At 43.5% G+C, this 27,031-nt stretch overlaps 2 protein-coding genes across 4 annotated transcripts; one reads left to right on the forward strand and one right to left on the reverse strand.

The window, feature by feature from the left end:
* Positions 1 to 403: 403 nt before the first annotated feature.
* On the forward strand, positions 404 to 18,987 carry LOC127603835 (serine/threonine-protein phosphatase 2A 55 kDa regulatory subunit B gamma isoform). Of its 2 annotated transcripts, XM_052070473.1 has the most exons (11): positions 405 to 595; positions 852 to 1,194; positions 4,693 to 4,848; positions 9,885 to 9,982; positions 10,334 to 10,499; positions 11,452 to 11,564; positions 12,316 to 12,493; positions 13,044 to 13,208; positions 13,855 to 14,024; positions 15,793 to 15,884; positions 17,403 to 18,987. In XM_052070473.1, the coding sequence occupies exons 3-11, from the start codon at positions 4,767 to 4,769 to the stop codon at positions 17,698 to 17,700; spliced, it is 1,362 nt and encodes a 453-aa protein (XP_051926433.1). In that variant the 5' UTR covers positions 405 to 595; positions 852 to 1,194; positions 4,693 to 4,766; the 3' UTR covers positions 17,701 to 18,987. The 2 variants fall into 2 exon arrangements, with proteins under 2 accessions (XP_051926442.1, XP_051926433.1); XM_052070482.1 differs by lacking the exon at positions 4,693 to 4,848 and having other exon boundaries at positions 404 to 595.
* On the reverse strand, positions 18,988 to 25,789 carry wfs1b (Wolfram syndrome 1b (wolframin)). 2 transcript variants are annotated; one of them, XM_052070270.1, is made up of 10 exons: positions 25,560 to 25,785; positions 24,308 to 24,628; positions 23,804 to 23,880; positions 23,555 to 23,699; positions 23,302 to 23,475; positions 22,645 to 22,725; positions 22,329 to 22,489; positions 22,017 to 22,253; positions 21,797 to 21,915; positions 18,988 to 21,399 (listed from the first exon to the last, which is right to left on the reverse strand). In XM_052070270.1, exons 2-10 carry the CDS (start codon positions 24,624 to 24,626, stop codon positions 19,860 to 19,862), a joined length of 2,853 nt encoding a protein of 950 aa, XP_051926230.1. In that variant the 5' UTR covers positions 24,627 to 24,628; positions 25,560 to 25,785; the 3' UTR covers positions 18,988 to 19,859. The 2 variants fall into 2 exon arrangements, with proteins under 2 accessions (XP_051926230.1, XP_051926227.1); XM_052070267.1 differs by having other exon boundaries at positions 22,017 to 22,489; positions 25,560 to 25,789.
* Positions 25,790 to 27,031: the final 1,242 nt, after the last annotated feature.

Consider the following 27,031-nt stretch of genomic DNA (forward strand, 5'->3'; position numbering starts at 1 on the left):
AAATGTGTCCCACATTAATTGGATGAGACATCACTCTCGTAAAACACTCCCCGTCACTCTCACTATGTAGGACACAATTTGTGATTGAGCTAACCTTTGGTAATTGCGAGGCCGACCTCTGCCCACATGAGAAAAATCATTTGGGAGACTTTGAGAGCAACAGTATTATTCAATTAGCACTGAATTGCTGCTTCCATTTCTTTTCTTTTAGTTACGGTGGTGACACTTCATGTCTATCAGAGAATATGCCATGCCCTTCCACTGCTCACTCCTATCTTTAATAACCTGTGCTCAGTGGTCAGGAAAGATCCCGTCTTTGTCATGATTGGCTGTGCTGCAAAATGGGCGTGGCTTGAGCCAAACGCATCACACACTCACCATATCACACAGGCACTTTCTCTCCCTGCCTCCCTCTCCACCTTTTTCACTCTGCCTTTTGCATACCAGAGTGCAGACTGCAGCAGGACCAACGGGCTTTCCTCATTCTTGAAGAGCAGGAGAATCAAGGGACCGTTATCAGCCAAAAGGAAAGGAGTGATATTCTCTTCTGAAGGCTCTTCCAAGAGTTTGCAGGTTCTACGGCAGAGACGTGCAGGTGGGTCTGTCTGCGGTGTCGGATGTGTGTGTCCATGCTTGTGAGTTTTGGTGCAGAAACATCAGCACTGCGGAGACACCAACCATCGGCTCATCCAACACTCCCCTCCCCCGACTCCCTCTGCTGGATTATCCATACATGATTAGAGTATACTTGATTATTTCTGTTTAATATGTCCTTCAAATATGCGTGTGTACTGCCAGGCTGAAGTTGTGGTTTTCTACAATGAACTCACGTATACTCCCATCCTTTGCAGGTTTATATCTGGCCCCCGCTTGGCTGTGTTCGGACCCTCGGGACAGGCCCACTTGCACACCGGCTTGCCTGCCCCCATCCCCCCTCCATCCTCATCAGCTGTAGGATGTCTGCGGCTCTCTGCTAACGAGGCGTCGGCGAGCAGCAGTAATGGGCGCTGCGCTGGCCGGATTCCCCACCACCCCCTCCAATACCACTCTGCCACCCTCAGCACCACCACCTCCACCACGCTGCCCCCCCAGGACGGGCGCTCCCCTCAGCCCCGCTGATGGGCGAAGACACTGACGCCACCCTTACGCTCAACCACCGCGGCTTCCTCCCCGACCACAACTATGTGACTGAAGGTAAGCAGATCGCAGAGTGAAAGTTTGTGTGTTTCAACATATGCGACTTATGGAGGCAGTGTGTGTACAAATGTGTGCGACTGCCCCATAATCTTTCTCTGAATCTGTATTCATCGATGAAGTGCTGACAGCAGCAGCAAAAAGGAAGAACAAGCTCTCTCCAATTTACAAAATTAAAGTATCTTTGGCCTGTCTTCCGAATTCATTAATTCATTCTCCAAACTGCTTATCCTGACTAAGGGTCTCCTACATATGTCCTTATACGCTTGTTCTTCGTCTGGTCCTTGTTTTTTGTTTTTTTTTTACTTTTGTAACTGTCCTGTTCCGTTGTGTAGCACACTCTAGTTGCACTGCAGGGAAAAAGTGATATGTCCTGCTTGCGCAAAGTATGTTTATAAGGAACTCCACTTGCGGATGTAAAGTTGGCAGTTGTGAAGTGGGCACTTGGAGACGGCCTTCCACCTCCGATCGTGCCTCAGCATGTGACACCTCCTCACACCGCGGGGTTGCTTTTAAAAATATGTTTCGGCTCTCGGAATCTGCCTGCGTTTTGATCAAATCTATCAACATCGTGTTACACCACCCGCGCCACAACTTAAACCTGCTTTCAGCTGGTCTAAATTCTAGTGTACTTTCAGTTCCCAAATAGTCAGGTGTGTCGGGAGCATGTACAGTAAAAGAAAACACCCTTGGTTAGCCGCAACACCCAGTGAGGCACAGTGCGGTCTGCCAAATCCCCAAATACGCTAAAGGAGGCTTGCATCTGGATGATTTTTTTTACGCCAAGCGCATCTGCGCTGTCTACAAAAATAGAGCCTCTTGTCTCAAACTTCACCTGTGTGAGACACGTGCTTTGTCTCTTCCCAAATGTAATAAAGCGGGATATATCAAACTGAATAGATAGCGGATCAGAATTGAAGCAGGGGGAATATTATAGCCAGTCCAGCTGCACACATAAGCAAATTTTTGCTTCACACCTTCTGTTAACAGCAATTATATTGCTTATCTCACTTTCATGACGGATCTTTTTTCCTCCCTGTCACTTGAATTGAGGTTCTGAGTCCGTGCTGTGAAATGATTACCTCCATTTAGCGTTAATCAGAAGAGACGTGCAGTGGAGCCTGTTGAAGGTGTTAATTTTCTTCGTGTGTGCCTCTCCCGTTGTGATTTGTAGGAGGTTTTTTTTCTGACCTTTTACATTTTTTCTGAGTAATATTGCCTTTGTCCGATAGGCCACAGAGCTGCAGGAAGTCGTTTGGTAACATCAGTCACCAGCAAGCATGTATTATTGCCATAGCAACAGTCTGTGATAAAAAACATGCTGCTTTTCATGCTTGGCCGGTATGACTGACAAGTTGTCTCCGCCCACCAATAATGGCAGGATTCATTATTCTCCGGGCCTCAGACAGGCACTATTCTGGTTGAATGACTGATGAGCTTTTAGCATGGTGGCCACACACACACACACACACACACACACACACACACACACACACAAAGTGCACACTGAGATGGGATGGTGCAACACATTACCCAGCGCCTGCTGACAATCAATGCTTGAGGACCAATCAGTTAGTTTCTGTCACGAGTAAACGAAATGATTCAATTCCTGCCTCTTCTGCAACATCCGCTTCTTTTCCTCCACGCTTTTTCCATGTCCACTTCTCTCCTCATTTCCCAGCATCCTCCAGAGCATCTCACACGATTGCTGAAGTGGCGCATGTGCCGAGCAATTAGCCAACTTTGCTGAAAGGTTGTCCGTTAGTACTAGAGGCAGATAGTATGAGAGGAGTGTGAGTGTTTCTAAAAGTGTTTGTTTGTATGACTGTTGTGTTTCCACCCTTTTGCCTGTGTGGCATTCATATCCAGTATTCGTGTCTGTTTGTGAGAACATCCAGTGTGTCTTTGTTCAGTCAGGTTATATGAGTGTGTGTGTGTGTGTGTGTGTGTGTGTGTGAGAGAGAGAGAGAGAGCGCTTCCATGTGCATTCATAAAAGTGCATCCCAAGACCTTTCCATGGGGAGTTCCCTAGCCTTCAAAACCTACAAAGGAGGGCTGCTTAACCTTCCTCCACAAATCACAATTTCTCCCCTCCCCACTTCTCACCATTTCTTCTACCTTTTCTCTTTTATTCCCTTTTCCCTCCTCACTAGCTGCCTTTGTTACACAAAGCTCCAACCGGAGTAGAATTTTCTCCAGGGATGCATGAGGCTTTGCTTTTTAATACTCATGAAATATTACTCATCCAAATATTGTGCCTTGCCTTCCGCCCCACCCCCCTACCCCTGCGCGCACTTTTGGCAATGACTTATTTATGATTAGTCTCTTTAAAAGGCTCGTGATTGCGTTCCACTTTTAGTTGTTGAGCTATTAGATCAGCCTACGAACACAGTGTGACACCTAAATGAGCTCATCTTTTCAGCCAAAATCTTTGTGTGTGTCTCTCAAGTGCTTTGTCAAATGAAAATTAAACGTCTCTGCTTTTGAGCAATTAATATCAATACTCAGGGCAAGAACCTGAAATATGAGTGAATGTCAATCTTTGATTTAAAAATGTACCTTTGTTGGTTCTCAGTCTGTGTTCAATTTCATTTGTATATTTAATCAATTGCAGAGGGTCCCAGATGTTTAGAGGTGAGGTCTTTACTAAAAAGGATTTTTTTAAAGATTTCTTTAACAACAGCATTTTTCTTTTTCTTCCTCTTTTTTTTTAATCTAAATTAAATTGTTGGCTGGCAACCAGTTCAGGGTGTACCCCGCCTAGTGCCCATAGACAGCTGGAATCGGCTCCAGCACGCCCCACCACCCCTGTGAAGATAAACGTATTGTGAAAGGGATGGATGTATTATAATTGTTATTTCAATATTGTGTGTCCATTTACTCCTTTGGTATTGTCAAATAATTTATATTTGTACAAATAAGTGACTGAATGGTCACACCACCACTGTGTTTTTTGGATGACCTCTACTCATGATTGCCATCAAATGTAATCAATTGATTTACCTTCAACATGGAGCAGCACCTGTTAATATTTTTAGTCGAGGGGAGAAAATGAGGAATTCATTTGATCGGAAATTATGCTCAGCATTTAATTGAGCCTTGACATCTGTTAGAGGCCATTTTTTGAGGAAATACGGTGGGAATTTCTTCCAGCACTCTTTCTGTCATCATGGTCAAAGAATATATTTTTCTTTGAAAGTCATACATTTAAACAAAGGTCTTGACATATGAACTTCACTTCTGTTCAATTAGCTATATACCCATGTCTGCCCTGCATGACTTCTCCCCGCAAAATGTCACCCCAAAGCACATAATGTGTCATAAATAAAGTATAGTCATTATTGCATCACCTCTCTGAGCTATTCAGTGAATGCTCCTGGCCAAATATGGTGATGTAGTAACCCACGCCCCACCTTCACTCTCGCTCCCGACTTCCTTCCTTTTGTCCTTCCCACTCGCAACCCTTTTCTTCTTCCTCCATCCTTGCTCCTGTTGCAGGGCTGCTCCTGGCTATAGCCTGAAGAGCTCCGCCCATCCGTCCACCCCTCTCCACCCAGGAGTCTTCCCCCAGGATGTTGAGCCCAATCCAGGTGCTGTGCTCCGACATCACTACCCTTTCTCTGGAGCCTGAGCCGTTTGCCTCTTACACTGAAGGTGTGTGTGCTCTATCCTCTTCTCACCCCAAAGGTCACATGTACAGTACGCCTTAACAGTTGCGCCACATGGCGTCGATTTGAGACATGCAATGGTGTGTGTGTGTGTGTGTCTGGGGAATTATTTAGTTTGCGTCTGCGCATTACAAATATTTCATACCTCACTTTGTCAGTCTGCATTATTCCTTTTGGGTGCCACTTTTGCCCAACCAACCGAGCGTGTTTTTTTCCCCCCTCTCCCTACCTTGTGGTTTCCTTTCTGAAATCTGACTGTGAATTTCCCCATTGCGGGACAAATGAAGGATATCTTTATCTTTATCTTATTTTTATCTCAGACTGTGTGATGTAGAATGTGTGTGTGCGCATAATTGATTTCCAGAAATAGCTTGACCAGACGAAGCGCAGTCTTCTTTTCCTCTCCCAAGTCAAAGATGCACAGGATTTACATTTGAGGATTTCAAAACTGTTGATGCTGATTCATTTTTCCATAACATTGAGTGGTAAACTGGGCGCAAATCCCTAAACTACAAATCATTTGTCACGGCAGTCTGACGAACTGAGCAACCAAATCGTCTCTGATGAATCGTTGTTTTGCCAGCGTGCTGCTTCACGGCTCACACCAATTTTGCTTGACTGTGTCCACGATCCCATGCTGTGCTATCCCAGAATCACTTCTCTATATTTATGTTTTCCCAACACACACGCACGCACGCACGCACGCACGCACGCATGCACACACACACACACACACACGCACACGCACCGTTTTCCCCTAGTTACAGTAACTCCTAAACTGCAGGGATCGATTTATCGTCAGACAGTCATGTCCCTCCTCGCCCCAATCCGTTTCTTTCTTTTTTTTCTCTACTCGGTAATTTGAGTACACACACTTGTGCTCACGTACACTTGAGGGTACATGCCGGGTGAACATGCTGCACACACATCCTAGCCGACATACACAAACATCTCCTGCTGAGCAGCATCTTGTCCTCACTTTTACGGAGTGTGCGTTTTTGGCTGCGCATTAATGGTTGATGTTTTCCCAAAGCTGATTTATCCGTAATTGGGACAGTGGGAAGTCTGCTCCCCTCCATGTCCCTTTTGTATCTCTTCTCATTAAAAAAAAAAAAAAAAGAACCCCCCTTCCCCGGCCCCAACATCCTCTCTTTCCCCATTTATAATACGTAGTTTTATTTCATTTTGTCTTTTTTGATCATTCCTTTTTTAGGACAATTTTGTTAAATTTCATTAATTTGTACTTTTTTTCCCCGAAAATGCTTAACTTGTTTAAAGTTAAAAGTGTCCTGTTTGACAATGTGTGGAATTACCGGCAGCCAGTCAGAGCCCAAGAGAAAGAAAATCCTACCAGACTGCTTTTATGTACATATATACATATTGACTTTTTACTCTATTTTACTACTCATATTTTCTCAACTCAACCCCACTGTATTTATAGAGCACTTTAAAACAACCAGTACCATATACCAAAAACAATTCATTCAACAAACGATGAAACAGTAAATTAATAACCAAGACAGTAGAAACCACAAAAACAGTCAAACTAAAAAATTAAGTCTTCTGCTGATTTTGCACATTATTTAGAATCTAGCATTTAACATAAAACTTAGTCAAACCCTACTTTGTCTAAACAATCACTATACACTGCAGATTGCCACAATACGCAATAGCATGGATTCTCACGACAGACAAAGAGATACAGTGGATATAAAAAAAAAAAATCATACATACCTGTGCAAATACCAGATTTCTGTGGTACAGAAAAATGCGACTAAGATAAATCTTGTCAACTGTACACCTATTTATGTTTTCTTTGCCTGGGGGGAATAAAAATAAATCAGATAGTTGCACAAATGGGCGCAACCTCTTATATCCGCAATGGGATTGCGTTTGGGAATTGTCCAATCTTATTGAAACGCACAGTTTAAAACGCCTGTGATGTTCCTGTAGGCCTTTCCTGATGTATTTATTTACTTATTTATTTTCTGCTTTCGAGGCTATTCTAGTACTGTAAAACTGAAATGGCTGACCGTAATGCATTTTCCCACATGTTTGGGGGGTATTGATATTATCTGATGAGGCCAAGGTTGAACTCTATGGTCGTAATTCCTAAAGGTATGTTTGCACAACCGCAATGTTCCTCATCACTATAAAAGAACGCCATGTCCACTCTGAAGCATTGTGGTGACAACAGTATCAAACTTCAGGGGTGTGGGGGGTTTGAACTGGGGCCTGAGGCTAGTGGAGGGAATTAAGAACAGTTCTAAATACCAATCGGTGTTAGCAGAACACTAAGGTGTTTGTTTCTGCAAGAAGGCAAAACAAATGTCAGGAAATGCAGACCAGAACATATTAATTTGATTTTGGGTTAATCAGTGACACTTTGAATGGTGTCATGCCGGTACAACAACAAAGGTTCAGTTATTTTTATGTCTACTCTTAAACAATGCAGTTGAGTGGTAACGTTATCGGTGATTTTGAACATATTAATGGTAGAAAAAGTTTTGAAATGATTTTATCTTGGTTTTGTTTTGTATTTTTTTTGACAGTGAGGACTTTTTATACCCACTGTATATTCCAGAAAAGATCTGTGATATACAGTAGCACTGCTGAGTTAGGTGAACCGCGACCTTGCCGGGGAACATTGCTCATACTTTGCCCAATTCACAACAGAGGCTAAAATGATACATTTGTTTATATCTTATTGAGTTCACCCTCATTTGAGTGTTGAGATGTGTTTTATGTTGCATGTGTGGTGGAGCAGCAATGTGGTGGTGAGTCGGAATTGCCTGCCTCATGCAAATGACTCTCTGTGGGAGGCCGACACAGCTTGCTTGCAACAGCACACACACCCACTATACAGATAACCTTGCAGATATGCATACACGAAAACACAGACACACACACCTACACACACAAACACACACACACACGCACACACACACACACACGCACACACACGCACACACACACACACACACACACACACACACACAAGTTTATGATGAAGCACTTGTCTTTTCTGCACCTTGGCTGTTCAAAAGTTAAAGAGATGAATAAGGTTAGAAGATGGAAATATGATATCAGTGAGGTTTGCCAAACAGGGAGAACGTGTGCTGCATATTTGATGCTGCTACAGTTGGTGCCGCTCCGGCAGTCTTTGCTTAGCTTAGCCCTTCCGTGACTATGAAGACACTGTTGTCTCACTCTTACACACAGACACTTCTTGACTTCTCAGTCGCGCACAGTAGTGTGCAACAGTGTATTCTAATATTTAGCTGCAATTGGTTTTGACTATCTCCGGGAACTAATTAACTTGTTTGTGGGCGGACGTGAAGTGGCTCAATTATTTCACCCTGCCCCTTCTTCCTGGATTGATTTAATCCCACTGCCTCCTCCATCAGAGTGCCAAAAACGGCAGTCGAGTACCACTGCTACTCGTTGGCTCAGGCTGTTACCAAGGCAACCCTCCTCGTTGGAGGACACCCCTCCTCGCCCACCTCCTTCCTCCACCGCCTCCGTCCAAGCCCTTCTTCCCGCTCCATCTTTCCCATTTCACCACTGCCAGCATCACCACCACCAGTGAGTGTACTGCCGAGCTGCAGAGTGCTGTGGGGGAGGGAAGAGCGTCAGGCTTGAATATGGAGAGACAACCACAAGGATGAGAAGGAAGTGCGATGTGGCCAGAAATGACAATCAGCGCACCGTATATATAATGTAGAAGGAGCGCCGACCCTGGACAGTGGTGTGTGAGAGCGTCAGAAGCAAGGCTGTGGCGTGCTTGTGTCGGGAGATGGAAAGGCAGAGAAGCAACACTTGCCCTCATCATAAATTCAGTCTGAGTCAAGGCCGCCATGAAATTGGCAGCGCTGCAGCGTTGAATCTCAACACTCTCAATAAATGCTCCCCCTGCGCTCTGCTTTTATTACAACCACAGCTTATTGAGGACTGCTTTTTCTGTATCAAAACTCTCTGGAATCCTTTCATTGAAGGCCTGGAAAGCTCAGCTATGACCTAGTTAAATACATTCTTTGATCATTTGGTAGATTTGTGCTTTTTGTTTTTGCAATTGTGACTGAACCAGAAGCCATTTGAATGAATGTACGTAACCCAGATTAGATTTACTGATTTTAAACAGCATTTGAAATAAACAGCTTCTTAATTAGGAATGTATCTTCCTGCACTCTAGTTTCATTTGAAATTGGCTAAAAATACATCCAGATGTTCAAATATAGGTCAAAATTACACGGTGTGGCTTTTATTCCACTAGGAAGTAGGCAAAGGTTTTCACTTCAGTTTTTGACCGAAATGTGAGTATTCAAAAATTGACTAGAAATCACCAGAAAATGAGCCTTAAATGATGCCTTATTCTATTCCAGGGGGATATTTTTCTGCAGACATTCTTCAGCCGAGAACAACAAATTAAGTGGCAATGTTTCTTTGAAACTGCAAATCTGAGATTATTTTTTCCAAAAGTCCAAAATTTTTAGTGGCGCTTTGTAATAAAGAGATAAAGAAAATCATCACAGCCACCCGTATTGACAAGTGGAGGCTAACATTGAATCATATTCAAACCTCGGTTGTTCCATTCGACAAGTGAGGACATATTCTGCATATTGTATGATAGAAAACATCTCTGACAAAGTAGTCTCAACAAGCCAAGTGGAGACAGAAATATGCAAATGAACACATCACGCTATCCAGTTTTGGTGGTGCATAATTACAAATGCTCTTCAGCTCATTGTTGTGGCAATTTAAACAAAAAAAACGTACACTTATGATTTCTCAAGTGAACTACTCTTGTGGGTTGCAGTGTTTGAATATGTGAATCACAATGACGCAAAATTGTGACGTGTTTTTCTTCTTTTCTGAAGCCCACACCATTCGGTTGGTTATGATGATGCAGACAAACTGGATGATGCATCCTTTTTTTTTTTTTTTTTTGTACAACACCCGCAATGACCCACTCCCTACCCCATCTTCTCCGTCATCATTGTCTCTCTTTCTGTCCCCGTGCAGCCGACATCATCTCCACTGTTGAGTTCAACCACACAGGAGAGCTGCTCGCTACTGGGGACAAGGGAGGCAGAGTGGTCATCTTTCAGCGAGAACCTGAGGTAGATACTGCACCATAAAGGCTCATGCGAACGCACGCACACACACACACACACACACACACACACACACACACACACACACACACACACAAACACAGTTAAGGTAGTTTCACCTCATCCGCAAGTGGAATGATGGATGAGGTCTGATCGCTCTCCAGCTTCAGTTTTCTAAATAGTTGAGGCTCCTGGTATGTGCATTATGACAGTCCTGCGAAGTCTGCACCGCACTCCTTCCTCAAGATGGATTTCACTGATGTTACAATGTACTGTTTGACCAATAAAATGCTTCTCCTCAGCTCTCCTCTCTTCGTCTTTACAGACATCAACCCTCCTTTTTTTTCCTGTCCGCAGAGCAAAACCGAGCTGTTCTCCCAGGGAGAGTACAACGTCTACAGCACTTTCCAGAGCCATGAGCCAGAATTTGACTACCTAAAGAGTCTGGAGATCGAGGAGAAAATCAATAAAATCCGATGGCTGCCTCAGCAGAACGCGGCGCACTTCCTCCTCTCCACCAATGGTGAGTTTTGCTATGAAATCAGGTGGCACCGAGAATAACTTTTAAGATATTGCCTCACGCCAGGGCATTTTTTTTGTTTGTTTAACCTCACGTAGACAATGTCAGGGTTTCAGTGGATATGATGAAGTGAAGAGCATTAGAGGGATAAATGGTATTAAGGTTACATTGAAATCAGTGTTACAAAACCTAAGTAGATTTTCCCTCAGATAAAGAGATTTATTAGGTTTCCAACTTCCCGTTGTGCAAACGGATTTTCTGTTAAGGACTGACGGCGCTGGCTTGTGTCATTTTTATCTTGAATTAGGATGTGTGTTGTTTTGGATGATTGCTCGTCTTTTAGTTTGAGGGTATATGGCTGAAAGAGGAGTGCATCATTAATATATTTATTCACGGATTCAAAATAGTGTTCCCGATTCAATCACGTGATTGGAAATTGCATAATTACCCGAAAGAGATGGGCACTTTTTTTCTCTCCAATTTTATAAACAGAGCTGGCTTCATGCAGCAGTCTGTGTGTGCTCCGCAGCCATAGTGCTCTGTTGTGGGTGAGGCCTTTGTGTTTGGAGAGAGAAAAAAATGGCAAGCTTTTGTGCAGGTCTGCAGCTCATTAAGGAAAAAGAGGCACTTGGTAAGATGCGTAAATCAAGAGTTGAAAGAGTGACATAGTTCCCCCCCCCACGCCACCCCCCCCCCCCACACACACACTAATTCATTGCAGAGAGATTGGATGGGATTCAGGTTCAGCAGTTATAAACACTTAATTTTTGTACGATCACTACGTTTATCTCACCCACACAAAATTTCCCTCCTATCCTTTATAAAAGCCACCAAAATAAATGCATGAAGATGTATGAATAAATACATAGAATTACTTTAAAAAAATAGAGGGTTCTATATACATTTCAATACATCAAGAAATTCATAAGTCATCTTTTTCTGTTTCATTTAACAGATAAAACCATTAAGCTGTGGAAGGTGAGTGAACGAGACAAACGGCCGGAGGGATACAACCTGAAAGATGAGGAGGGTCGGATCAAGGACATTTCCACTGTAACCTCCCTACAGGTAATAATGTGATGATAATAATAATAATAATAAGAAGAAGAATTTAAAAACAATAAACACACAAAATAACCAATGCATTGGTGTGTTCATAGTATCCAGCATTGTACACGATTTCTCAGCTTCTTTTTTGGTGCTTATCATTTAGAGTGCACATTTACATGTAGTTTCCCACAATTCCGCACAGTTAGTTAAATTTTGTAGGACAAGAAGAGTACAAGTTAAAGTATATAGTGATTAATAACTCAACATGTTTTTGTGTTTTACACGTCCTAAAACTCTCACTGTGGTTGAAAGTTTAGCCCTGGCATGTTGAATGTGACATTCCCAGCTCAGCTCAAGTTGTGATGAATAATTATTCTCCAAAATGCACGCTCATGGAAAAACATCCATTCAGTGAATAGCAGTGTGACAACTGTGTACTTTGTTTGAATTTCTCAAATTGTTTCTGGTTGCATGAACTCGTCGTGGTGTGCTAGTGTAGAACAACAACACACAAATCGTGCGGTCATAGAAAAGCAACCAAATGAGCTGTTTCCCCATCAAGCTCAGCACTGCAACTCCATGGCACCATTAAATGAATGAATTTGGGCTTGGACATGAATTATGAATGCCAATGGAGGCAGATGGTTAAATATTAATTTACGATATAGAATCTAATTGCTTAAATGGAATCTACTGTCTGTATTTATACCATCTTCGTCATCTCCTAATTTGTCACATGTGAGAGTAAATACCTCGCTCTTCTCTACAGGTGCCTGTTTTGAAGCCCATTGACTTAATGGTGGAGGCGAGCCCGCGGCGGGTGTTTGCCAACGCCCACACCTATCACGTCAACTCCATCTCGGTCAACTCGGACCACGAGACCTACATGTCCGCCGATGACCTGAGGATAAACCTCTGGCATCTGGACATCACCAACCGCAGCTTCAGTATCCTTTGTTGACTTCAAGGGGAGACGATCCGACGCGACATAAATAGTGCACAATGATGCTGGAAAGAAATGTTTTACTAATGTACACGCACGCATTCGGTGCCACTTTGCTGCACAAAAGAAACAGCATTGGGGGAGGAGAATATTATTCTTGGGGAGTGAAAATGCATCTTGATGAATAATTCAAAGACTGCATCAATATTTCAGACCCTTTCTGAGCTTTATTGCAGCTCAATAGGTTACGCTATTGCCACGGTCCTGACCCAGAAAGGATTCATTATATTACAAATGATCTGACTGTCAAATGGATTTTCTCACAGTCTATACTTATATTGCTTTTACTTTTTTCTCTTGTAATGATTTTAAGGATTTATGTACAGGACTTACTTACACCGCTCATATTTATAAGAGACTTGAGTGCATTTCAAATTAGTTTCTCAGGGACTCATTGAGTGAATAAATTCAACGGATTAATGGAAGTGCAAAATCAGTCTCGATAAGCCGACGGTTGTTTCCTTCAGCGATGCCGCCTTTTTTTTTTTTCTCAGACATTGTGGATATTAAGCCAGCCAACATGGAGGATCTGACAGAGGTGATCACAGCGGCAGAGTTTCACCCCCACCACTGTAACCTGTTTGTGTACAGCAGCAGCAAAGGCACCATGCGCCTCTGTGACATGAGGGAGGCGGCGCTGTGCGACCGACACTCCAAATGTGAGAAACCTGCTGAGATGCTCGACTTGTGTCCTAAAAATGTTTTCTTTCTAAAAAAGGCTTCTTCTGCAGTTATGAATGAGCAGTTCTCAAAGAAATTCAACAAACACAAAGACAACACCAACCACTGTATTATTCTTCAGTGGTGCGGGCACCCGCATCGGCTCCTCTTGTTGTCTTGTTGTTTGGTTGAGAGGGAAGACATTTCATCTATGCTGTATGTTGCACATACAGCGCATTTGACAATAAAGTTGTACTTGACTTGAATGTTCATTTTGGACTACCGTAGAAGCCCAGTTATCCAGTTCACACTTCAGTATAAAACAGATAAACTGAGTGAAAAATGTGCTCACAGAAAATGGAGCGAGTACATATTAAAGCAGTAACACACTTTATGATGCTGGATTGTCTCTTTCTAATTTTTATGCAAAAAAAAAACAAAAAACAAAATGTGAGGCACTGTGTTTCAGTGATGTAATTTGCTGCTTTGATCATTGAGACATCTGGACAAGAGCATAAAATGTGAATTCAGTCGGAGTCTTTGCGACTTATTGTCTGTCACCGGTGTCCATCAATTTGTTTCAATTCAATCTCACTGTGACGCTGCGCACATTTATCAGGTTTGACATGTTTGCCTCCCCTCCAGTGTTTGAGGAGCCGGAGGACCCCAGCGCTCGCTCCTTCTTCTCCGAAATCATCTCCTCTGTGTCTGACGTCAAGTTTAGCCACAGCGGGCGCTACCTGCTCACCAGAGACTACCTGACTGCCAAAGTATGGGACCTTAACATGGAGAGCAAGCCGCTGGAGACCTACCAGGTGAGGCAATGGCCTGCTGTGGTCTTTTTTTTTTTTTTCTTCATGTTTGACCCCAATGAAAGGGGACAGGGTGGACTAATCTGATGTCAAGGAATGCATTAAGTACACCAGGCTTCTTATTATTCTGGTTTTTGTTTTTGCTTTGTTTGTGGCATCCAAACGTGTCATTGATGGTTATCATCCAATTTAGAAATACTGCACAATTCTTTAACAGACATCATTGGGTAATGGCTGAAATTTATGCTTCGGCATTGAATTACACGTCGCTACTCTCCTTGTATTGAGAAGTTGCTGAGCCTGAATTTTCTCAAACATACCGTTTTCTATATCGTTTTCTTTTATCCTTCCATCTTGCGATCCGCTTATCCTCACAAGTGTCGCGGGGCATGCTGGAGACTATCGCAGCTGTCTTGGGGCAGTAAGCGGGGTACACCCTAAACTGGTTGCCAGCCAATCGCACGTAGACGAACAGCCATCCGCGCTCAAACTCACACCTAGGGACAATTTAGAGTATTCTATTAACCTGCCATGCATGTTTTTTGGAATGTGTAAGGAAACTGGTTTACTCAGAGAAAACACTTGCAGGCACGGAGTGGGGGGGAGAACATCGAAACTCCACCTAGGAAGGTCGGTGCCAAAATTGAACCCTGTACTGTGAAGCCGACGTGCTAACCAGTCGACCACCGAGCCGCCCAGTTCTCTTTTAACGAATTTAAATCCAGAGACTCATCTAATTGGGCCTTTAGGTCTGAAACAAATACATGTGCAGTCCTACCATAACTGTCTCTTAAAATGCGGTCTCATTACAAAACGAAAACCGTAGACTTTTTTTGATTTTTTTTTTTAATGTGTATGTATCTGAGTGTGCAGGGGCACATGAGGAAGATGAGGAGTTATTTACACTCTCATTGAAGATTAACAGGAAGAAGGGATACTTTACCCAGTGCCTCACACCTTGATCTGCAATGCAGCACGGAGGAGGTGGAAGAGGGAGGGAAAGAGGGGCGAGGGGTTGGCAAGGAGAGGAAGACTTTTTGAATATGGCAGAAAGATAGTAGCACTTTGTAACTATCGCGAGGTGATTAGAGGAAGCAGGGGCAAGTTCATTTAAACTGCCCCGCACCCTGAAAGAAGAAAACACTGTACTTAAAATGATGGAACATGCATTCACAAGAATATCATTTAATACCCGAAATGACACAGTCACCCCCACCATAGAAAGAGACCCTTGATGGGGGAAACAAAACTGTCCGAATGAGAAAAGGGGGCTCAGTAGAGAGCAAAGTGCCAACGGAGGTGTATACTGTGTATCAGCCCCTCAGAGCCGACACACACTGCTGAGACAGGCATGTTGCATTATATCACAGGAGGGTGGCCATGATACATGTGCGTGCTCGCATATCTCGATTATCACGGCCTTGGTGTGTGATAATAGCTGGATGTTTCTTGCGTTTTCGATTAAAATGTACTCCTGGTAGATAATATTGCTGAGGGCGGGTGTTGTTTTATTAGCGATGCCTTTGGGGAGGTTTTGTCTTACAACTGTGCACAGTCAATGTGTTTCTTCTGTGTGTGTGTGTGTGTGTGTGTGTGTGTGTGTGTGTGTGTGTGTGTGCGTGTGCGTGTGCGTGTGCGTGTGTGTGTGTGTGTGTGTGTGTGTGTGTGTGTGTGTCCTCCATTTCATCTTCTATTTTTAGTTTACTTGCAGTCAATAGCCAAGTGAAGCAGATGTGTGTTAGATTCATTTTTAATCTGTGTGCTCCTCTAGGTTCACGATTACCTCCGCAACAAGTTGTGCTCCCTTTATGAAAACGACTGCATCTTCGACAAGTTCGAGTGCGCCTGGAACGGCTCAGACAGGTCTGTCTTTATTGTCCATCTGTATTTTTATATTACCATAGCCAAATCCCATTGAAAATTTCACACCATGTCACAACAAGTTGTGTCTTGAGATCTGACTGACCCGACAGTATGCCTTCAACTGATTTTTTTTTTTTTTCCTGTGACTTCGGATCAAAATTTAAGATGCAAGCACTGTATGCTGGCATTGAACCCAACCCAAATCATTTCATAAAAAAGCAGCTGTTTGGGAGTTAGTGAACACATTTTCCAAAAAGAAGCATCAAGTTGTTTGCCACTCTCAGTTGAACTTGACAATCAAGCAAAACATAAAAAATAAAAGAATCACATTTGTGTATGAAAACAACCATGTAGCTTTGCGCTAAAGTTTGGCTAAATGCTAACATTATTGTAAAAAAAAAAAATCAAACAGGCTCACAAATAACATTGGTGTCACCATGTTATAGCCCTTTAAGCAACTGATACAAATGGCGGAGCAACACATGTAAACATAAAATACAACAATACTCACAGTTATATTCTTTACCCTCCTTGAAAAATTACTAATAATATTACAGCTTACTTAGTGAGGAGAGATGCAAATTTTTAGTTACCAGCGTGGTTATGAAACAAGTCAAACTCTGATCTTATGCTGACACTATTGCGAATGGATTAACCATGCCAGGCTGACTCAATTACAGCTGGTTCAAAAATTAGCCAACCTATCAGACGGCTGTTGGAATGTGTTAAATGTCGCACTCGCCAAAGAGAAACTGCAAGCTACCCATGGCAGCCTATAAAGAGATTAGTTGCATTTGTTTAGTCAAACAAAAACTACATTGAAGGCTTAACTCAACGGAAAAGACCTTTTCTAGACAGCGTTTTCCAAACTTGAGCCAAGGCACATATTTAACATTGGAAAAGTCTCACAGCACACCAAGAAAAATGTCCCTGATAGCAGACAATATCTACTTAAATATGGAGGTTCTTGTCTCAGTTTACTCACAGATGTACTCAGTGTGAAATCTGGGCCTGCTAAATTGAACGCAAATCTACTGCAGAAAATATGTGTTGTAAAGCAACAGGTGAATACACAGGTTCATTGTAGCTTCTGCTAGCTAGTGGCAGAGTATTTAACTGTTCTGCCTGTCATAATACATCACTGGGATAAGATACTTTATTTGTAGTAAACAAAGACAAGTGGTGAACAATTAAATAAAATCTGATCATTTCTTGTGGCACACTTGATGATTTTTTCGCAACACACGAATCCTAAATCAGTGGTTGAAAGTCATTGACCTAAAAGGAAAAAAAAAAAAAGAAAGAAAGCTTTTGATCGCTCAGGCAAAAATGATCTCCCTCTCCCTCCCCCGATGTTGAAGCTCCATCTATCCATGGAACATCAAGGTCGGTCGGACCTGATCCCAAACCATCTGCATGAAATTCATTTACATGAACCCACAGCATCATCCCCACTCACTTGACGAGGATGAGTTTTCTGCCTATAACTGGGTCCCTCCACTCCTCTCGTGTGTGTAGCATGATCATGACAGGAGCCTACAACAACTTCTTTCGCATGTTTGACCGCAACACCAAGCGTGATGTGACCTTAGAAGCGTCCCGGGAGAGCAGCAAACCCCGAGCCGTGCTCAAGCCGCGCAGGGTTTGTGCCGCCGGGGGCAAGCGGCGCAAGGACGACATCAGCGTGGACAGCCTGGACTTCACCAAGAAGATCCTGCACACGGCGTGGCACCCAACGGAGAATATCATCGCCATCGCTGCCACCAACAACTTGTACATTTTCCAGGACAAACTCAACTCGGAGATGCATTCGTAAGCGCCAGTCGAGATGCACCAATGTCAGAATGTACGCAATCAAACGCTCACAGGACAAAGCCTCAAGTGACCGGATGAGCATCCTACGTCACATACAAACACGCTCACCTCTTCATCAACCTCGGACAAGTGGAAGGACCTTAAATCAGGTTATGATGGGATTATGGAGTCTCTTTGGAATAGCAACCTCAGACTGGAAAGATGTTTACATGTTGTTCTTGTTTTTCACTGCACCCTTGTGTATTTTTAGCCATGGACATACTGTAATCCAATTCAAACCTGTTGAGTGATGATAAATGGGGCATTGATGTTTCCGGTCATATGTTTGATTTAATATCCTCCATTTATGTTTCTGTCCGTTCTCTGTAACGTATGACAATGACATGACGATGGTTATAATACGTCCCTCATAATCCAAGATCTCTCCGGTTCAGGAGAGTCTCACATGGCTTCAGAGGGAAGCAGAAGTGCGGTTTCACGTGTGGATGCACACAATTATCTCCTCCACATGTTTGCAAATCTCACAGGTTCTGCTTTTGGTCTGTGGCTGCATTTTGCTCTCCTTTAATACAAACAAACCCCCAAAAAATCCTTTTAAAATCATCAACTAAGCAAAAATATGCTGCATGTCACAAGATATAGCCTACTATAGACTGACTGACTGACTTGGCTGCCTTCTTAACCACTTAGACCCAGCTGTACAAAAATGCTCACAGCACGAAGAAACCATTGTTGACCGAACTCTCTTTACCTTTGCGTCTGTGGATGCATGTTTACTGATGTTCGGTTCATTACTCTTACATCTTACCAGTTGGAATGAAGCTGTACGGGATCCATCCGGTGTAAAGGCGATCCAATACAAATGTTTGGGGTTATTGTTCTACTCTAAAAGAAAAAAAAGGGCCTAAATGGTTGGTGCCTGTATCAACCTTCGCTTTGGACACGTATGAGAATTTTGTTTCAAATCCATCAAGTGACTGTGGACTCAATGATTTACAAGATGATTGTCTCCAAAGCGACAGCAGAGAGATGCTCCGTTTATCTCTTCAGCCATCCTTACTGATTACTTTGCTAATGTCAAGAATTGTTTATTTTTGGAGAACAATTTATTCTTTTATTTCACTTTTTAAATAATAAAAACAAATCCACTTTTCTCCATGTGCTGACCAAACTAAAGTCAAATATTGCATATTTTTGTGCTCATGTAAGTTGATGACAAACCTGTCACACACAGGCAGGAATGAAAAATTCTGGGAAGGTTTTGGGAATAAAGATTTCGACAATTGCATCCATTGTTATCGACAGAATCCTCTGTCGCATTTATTCTCTTCTCATGGGAGTCAGCGCGACGGCGGGCGAGGCCCCCACCTAGTGTTTTTACACAGTACTTCAGCAAAATATACATACTGTGGATATTCTTAAAATCCACGTCTCTTTATTAACCCACGCTCCATTAATTAAGCACATGCAAATAATCCTCACGCAGTATTCAAAAAAATACAAAAACAACTCTCCGTGTTTATCGTGATTTTATCAAATTCCAATCAAGGCTACTCAATTCTTTGTAAAGCTCAGCATTTCTATGTGCAATAAATACGACACAAATTATTTTCTGGGTCACAGAGCAGAAAATACTGCTGATCCCAATTCAGACATAATCACTCAGGGGTGATAGCATTGAACATTTTTGATTCCTGCACAGCAGGCTTTTAAACACAGACGTAAAAGGAAGGGAAGGCACAATAAATAATTGGAATAGTCTTTTTTTTTTAAATGAAAAGGATCTCAGAAATGTTTAGTGTATGTAAAATGCAATTTCGGCACTTGAACGCAACTTGCTAATATCACCCGACTGATAAAAGACGCACTTTGATAGTTACTCCCATCATTTGACTCTGTAACAAGTTGGTCACAAAAAAACAAACTAATCTTCAAAATTATGGACACATTGGTCACAAGACCAAATGTGACCCCAAGGTTTTGGATGCGTATTTTAGTGTTGACCTTTGAAAACATGACACTACTCGCAAACACAAAAGATGAACAATGGAAATTCACACAGAAGCTGAATCTTCCCGTTTAGAGGAATGCATGTTTTCGCGGAACAGTTTGTTACAGAAGACAAATGAATCAAGCCACACCAAGTTAGATGAGGGAATACTACGCTGTCACTTCCGTGACAGCGTCGCTTTCAATGTCAGAGAGTTGGCGTAGTCGTGCGGTCAGGAAAGGGTTGAAGAAGAAGTCGAAGCCAAACTGCAGGGCGCTCTGGGCCGTGCGCCTCCAGTCGTGTTCGATCTTGTACTGTCTACGGCTGGACAGGCGGGCGTTGCCGCACGACAAGCAGTGAATGGCTTTGAGCTCGAAAACGGGCCATTTGGAGCCCAGACGTCCCTCCAGGATGGTGCTGAACTCCACCAGGCTTCCCGTGTTCAAATGCAGCAGCACCGACTTGAACTCATTGCTGGCGCGCAGGACGATGTCCTTGGTGGCGTCTTCGTCCTCCACAATGGTCCCGTTCTTGGTCTTCCTCTCTTGCGGCATGCCCATAGTGACTTCGAACTTGTAGCGGTCGAAGCGCTTCACGTGGCACTCGTGCTTGGCAAGTTGTTTGAGTTTACAGAGGGGGTCTTGCAGCGGCGGAGCCAGGAAAGGGTGAGGCCCCACCTTGCGGGGGTCTTGCGTCCTGTCGCACGCAGGATACGGCTGACCGTACAGACAACGCATCCAATTCCCCACCAAGACGGGAAGCAGGTTGATGACCGACTGCGCCCCGTTCTCGATGTCTGTCACTCGCACGTATTTGAAGCGGCCCGTCCAGGTGACCCTGTGGCCTTCGAGGTGGGAGCAGAGGATCTGAGTTTGGGCCATGTTGGACTCCTTCCACGCCAATGGGCCACACATGTTGCTGTACTGCGGCCACGTGAGAGTGGAGTTGTACACCTTCATGCCTTCCGACCTGTACACGTACATCCAGCAGAAGAGCAGCACGGCGCTGAGCCACACCAGGATGAGTTTGACGATGCTGCTCCTGGACAGCGAACGAAACAACATAATGGGGTTCAGGCTGAAGCGGGTCCAAAGCCTCAGAACGACCGGCACCAAGCACACGGTCAGTGTGACGGCCATCTTGGTGATCTCCAAGGCCACGAACCACTGCAGGAGCTGGATGACAAGTATTGCGGCCAGGCCCAGGGAGAGAACGGGCAGTGCGAACAGGAAGAGGAAGTAGCCGGCGCAAGTCCGTATGAGGCCGATGGCGGTGGCGTTATTGAGGAACACCAAGCAGAGCTCGCACCACGTGAAGCAAACCATATATGGCACCAGGCACAGGTAAGTCCCCTTGAAGCCCCTCAGCTGGGCCATGCGGAACAGGAGGTAAACCAGGTGGCCGTAGAGGGCGCATGGCACACCGATGTTCAACGCCACGATGTCACCCAGAGGCACCGAGATGAACGTTTTCCCGAAGAGCCTGAGCACCCACAGGGAGTCCGGCAGTAGGTAAGCGAGGGAGCAGGCGCCCGAGAGTACTTCCGTGAGCAGGGCCTTGCGAGCAAACAACTTGGCGGAAGCGTGGAGGCTGAGGAAGGCAGTGACTGTGAAGAAGAGGGCCACCGCCGCCAGCTCGGAGCACGGGATCCACGACTTGTCGGCCACCGGAAAGGAGAACACCACGAAGACCACCGAGAGCAAGAAGTACCTGAGGTAAAAACAAGTATTTTCTTCTCAATCTTCTGGAGGAAAATGGCTGAAGATCCCAAATGAAAGATGAAGCGTTGCCGCCTGCTGAACATTTTAATCCGAAATCACTAAATGCTTTGGATGAACAAGCTTGATTCGAAAAGGAATGGCTGAGTCATGTGGGCGTGGAGTTATGTGTCAAGACCGAGCGATGAATGAAAATGGGTTACAATTTTGAGCCCCCATATATATATATTTTTTTTTTGGGGGGGGGGGGCTCAAAATTGAGTTTTTTGCTCAAAACTGATTCATGAAGAAAGAAAAGGGCATATGAAAACCAGGTTCCACTGAGTTCATAACAGAGAGAGCAGAACTAATCAAGCACTAATTCCATAATTGAAATAAGTTGTCCTTACAAATAGGGCTCCAAGTGTGTCAGCCCAAAGTTGGTCTCAGCTTGCTCCACATCAAGTCCAGGCTCAAAGTGAGCCAGCAGGTCAGTTAAGGCCCGAAAGTTCTCCCAGGCTTTGGAGTTCTATTAGGAGTGGAAAAAAAGAAACATTCTTGAAAGATGCCGTTTGTGTGTGCCGATTACCCTCGTCACATCGCAGACAAAATAGAAAATGGCGATCTGACCTGGAACACCCGCAGCGTACAAATAATCATGGAGAAGAAGGAGAGGTAGAAAACCAGCAAAGGAATGAGGAATATGAAGAACTCGATGGTGAGGTTGGAGATGATGAAGAAGAAAATAAGTGCATTGACGTGGTGCGTGGGGATGAGGGCGCTGAGCCACTGCATGCCCGCCCGCGACGCCCAGTCGATGAGGTGCTCCTTGATCTCCAGCAGAGCGTGAAGCGGGAACTTCAGCAGCTGATGCCAAGACAAACGGACAAGCTGAAACACCGTCGTTAAGAACCTTCCTCCCCGCAACCGTGTCACTCCCACCTTTTGGTGTAGGGGCAGCTCATCTGGATTCTTCACCACCACGTCGTCGTCATCATCTTCGTCGCTGCCTGACACCGCCGCCAAGGCGGGAGGCGGCGCCATTCCCTGGGCATACTTTTTTGTCATCTCGACAAATTCATCCATCCCGACGTGGGTGGTGGCTACAAAGACACCACGGCACAAAATGTATCTCGGCTTAATGGTTCGTTTTTAACATTAATCAGTTCACATTTAATTAGCAGAGACAATATGATGATTGAATTTCATTCTGTGGTTTCAGCGGAGCCTGAATAGTCGGATTGGCGATGCTACTTACACTCGCTTGTCACCATTGTCTGCAGAACTCTCCTCTGTTTCTTTGCAGAGCTGTTGAGAGGGCCTTGTGAGACTGCTTTGTCTGCAAATGTAGGAACATCGCACAAAGTATTCATGTTGACTTGTGTTTAACATTGTCAGACAAACACTGGGTTTGAATTTCAGCCCAGAAATTAAACTGACCTCTAAAGTAGGGCTGAACGATTTAGAAAAATACTGTAACAACGATTTTGTGTGTCACAATTTTGCGACTTCAATTAAGATGTTGACATATTTTGTCATGGTCCTCTTCCCAGGTATTGTTTGAACAAACACAAACAGCAAATTCATCTGTATTCCAACAAATGCCATCAGACTTATTATGAAGTTAACAGGTTAAAATCAGTGCATATTAAATCACAATATTGAATTAATACGAAAGGCAGTTTATTTTCTATTTCAGTTCGAGTTGTTAAGCTACTAAACATTTTAGCCTTTCAAATGTTCACTATGACAGCTTCACAAAATTCTACCACACAAGTGTGGCGGAAACACAAAGTCAATAAATCATAAGTTAGTTTACAACAGTAATGCAAACAAATCTGTGGCTTCCATAACCTTAACTTTTTGTGAGCAGTTGTGTACCTGACGTTGCCAGCAAGTAACCCAAGCATCATACCTTGATCTGCGTGGACGTGTTCCACGTTCTCCAGCATCTCCGAAACAGCTACCAACCTCTTCTTCTCCGGGTTCAGCTTCCAGTACATGAGCAGAGCTGCTTTACGAACTCCTCTCTCAAAACGGGTTTCCATGCACAGCTTCTTCACCTCTTCGTAGTTCTCAAGAGTAATGCCTGCAACACAGGACGCAGCGCCACACGCGTCAGCAACTTGTTAAATGAATACCGGGATGGCAGAGGACATTTTGGGTACCTTGCCTGGAGGCTAAGCATTGATGCAGAAGCTTCACAGCATCTTTGCGGCCCTGTTTAGCGGACTGGATCAGCCAGGTGACCGCAGTGCAGTGGTTCAGTTCCTCGTCTCTTTCTCGGGCCAGAGCCAGGAAGAAGCGGCCCATCTGGAGGGACAGATGACACAAGGGCACTTAAACTGTCCCACGATCAGAGCCTTCCCATTAATATGGCCCTGGCACAGCAAGTCCACCATCTGGTTGACACTGACCTTGGCCTGCGCTTTCGCATCACCTGACTTTGCTTTCTCAGCCACATCCTCGAGAGTGACCTCCTCCTCTCGCTCCTCTTAAAGGAGACAGAGAGAACAGTTTTACAAATAAATATATGTGTATGTGTGTGTGTATCTCTCTCTCTCTCTCTCACTGTATACACACACACACACACAAACATGTTTTAACTTGCCTGTTTAATTCATTCGATTTTTATCTAAAATCATCTTTCACCCTTTATCCGTTCCAGCCTTGCATCGAGCTCCTTCTAGTGCATTTACACTTGTATATTAATCATGAATGTTCAAAAATTACTTTTAACTTTGCCCATCTGCTAAATAAAAGCTTTACGAGCCCTGGAGCAGGTATATGAATATGTACATTAGACCTGTGTAAATGGACTTTATTAAGTAATGTGAAGTTTCCAGATTGTTATTCCTTCTTCCTTTTCTCTACATGACATAGCAGGAATGAAATGGGCAAAGACTATATTTATAGGACACCTGTTTCGGGCATGGTAGAAGCTGTGGCTGATGTTTCGGCAGTGGCTGAGGAAGCAGCGTTGAGCTGCGCTCTCCCTAGCTGAGAGGGGCTTCTAACAGGCGAGCAGTGCACTGAAGCGGTCGGCGCGGGGAAAGAAGAGGAGCTGGAATAAGCACAAGGCGCAGAATGAGAGGATGTCGTCGAGTACGTCGGCAGCAGCTTGGTCGGACGGGTTGGCATGGTGAGTTTAGGAGAAAATCTGGGCGAGGGAGGGTCTGTCTGCACAGCGGTGGCAGGAGAACTACTGGCCGTTGGGCTGCCTGATGGAGATGTGTCCATAGCTGAAAAGAACATAAAAAAGGGAGAAACATCAAAACTTCCAGTAATAACTTTTATCAAGACTTTTTTTTTTATGTGGAACAATTTCCCAAAAGAGAGGCGGATATGGAGTTTGCATGTTCTCCATGTGTGTGGGGTTTTCAACAGGATATTCCATGTGAAAATCTTGCATCGGTTAATTGAACACTCTAAATTGTCCATCGGTATGAATGTGAGCATTTACAGGAAGCCTCTAGTCCGGAGTCCAGAGTCCAGGGTGAACCACACTTCTTACCGGAAGTCATCCGGAACAGGCTTCAGCTCACAAGAACCATAGAAAATGGATGGAAGTTCCACTTATGTCACATACAAAGCCGTAGATTACACACTTGCTGGTCTTTCAAAATTTCATTTGATATTCCTGATTAGTATTATCACATTTAGTCGTTGTCTTTCCATGTGAATCGAAAAAAAACCCCTAACTCGAGCAACATGACAAATAGTTTCCCATTCTGTAAATGTCTCCATTTAGACTGGCCAACAGCGTTTCTACTGTATTTATTTTGCTCTTGGCTAAGTGTCATTGCAAGTATTCATTCTATCTAGTGTTCATTTGTCGCAACCAAATCAGCACGTATTGCATCACAAGAACTATGTTCCATCTGTACAGTCTGCAATCTGTTATAGACTGGAATGCTAAATCGAGAAGGTGACATGCATCAAAGTACCTAAGTGCTTTGTCCTTTCGGGAAATCCCCCCTTGTAGTTGCACACGATCTCGATTTAAGTTGACTGGCCCTGGGAGCTGTCCAACGATATCAGTCTCTTTTCAAATGATTATTTGGTGCAAATCGAAGAAACGTGTAACATTAAATATATTTAGAGGTTGACTGGTTTGTTGCTAACGCTACTGTATTTTTGCAAAATGTCGCAACAATGGTATATTCGGCTCACCTTTATGAAAGAAACAGAGTAAGAAGTATTCCTCTTGGTCACACAATATCGGGAGTCATCTTATCCTTTCGATTGAGAAGAACCTCTAGCAACGAAGAGACGCTTCAGTTCAATCTGTTGTCACAAACCAAACAGATCACATGCAGGTCGAACAGCTGTTTCCGCTCTCATGTAAAAAAAACTCTCTTTCCATTGGACAGAAGTGATAACTCAGTTGCGTCAAGGGCTTTTAATTGGCTACAAAACAAGAAGTTGACAATTGGCATCTCAGGCAAAAGCAATCGATCGTAGATTTAAAGGGAAACCTTTCTCTCACATGTTTTTCTGCAACATCGTTTAATTTATGTATGTCAATATAGAAAAAAAACGCCACAAAATGTAAATTATAATGACTTTTTTGTTGAACATATTTTCTGTTTTTGTTTGGCAAATGATCATGTTTCTATAGCACGTCTCGCCAGAGGGTGGCAGCATTGTTTTTTCATTCAAACACATTGCAGTAATCGAGTCGCTTGTTGTATTTTTTGTTTGAGAAACAAAAATAATAATACTATAGTACACACACACACACACACACACACACACACACACACACACACACACATTAATACATACATACATACGTACGTACGTACGTACATACATACATACATACATACATACATACATACATACATACATACATACATACATACATACATACATACATACATACATACATACATACATACACACACACACGCGCGCACACACATACACACACGAACACATCATACTAAATATATTTAAAATCAGTAGGAAATACATAGACCACACGTTTCAAACTCAAGGCCTAGGGCCAGATCTGGCCCTCCACATCATTTTCTGCGGCCCGCCAAGGCAAATCAAACATGTCAATTTCCATGATGCTTACTAAAATCTCTACCAAAATTTAATAAATGTATACGTAATAAATAAGAAAAATATTGTATGCATTTTCTTGTGACCAAAACCCCTCATTACAGTAACTTAAACAATAGTTGAATAAACCGTTATGATTGACTTTTTTATATTGTTTCAGTGATAACAGCCCTACAAGGGAAACGGTAACTAAAATGTGGCCCACGACAAAATTAGTTTGACGCCTCTGACAGAGACTAACGCGGAGAACTTTGAAGACAGGGACATCATACAAACTCTGGACTCTGGTTTCATACAAAGATTAAAATTCCCAGGTGGTGTCAAGAGCAGACATAAAATGAATTGGGGGCAGCTGCTATGAGGCAGTTATGCAAATGTATCCTTGATGAGTGGATAAGCATGATCCAGTTGAAAGGTAGAGCCCCTAAGTAGAAGCCTTGTACTTGTTGTGGTGTCGCACACAGTCAGTACAACAATCTATTTTTGGACACACATGCTCTCCTCTAAATTAGTTAAAACTATGGATATTTGTAAAAATAATCTTATTTGCACTCAAATATTGTGAATGGGAT

Source organism: Hippocampus zosterae, chromosome 1 (assembly GCF_025434085.1).
Source record: "Hippocampus zosterae strain Florida chromosome 1, ASM2543408v3, whole genome shotgun sequence".
NCBI classification, from domain to species: domain Eukaryota; kingdom Metazoa; phylum Chordata; class Actinopteri; order Syngnathiformes; family Syngnathidae; genus Hippocampus; species Hippocampus zosterae.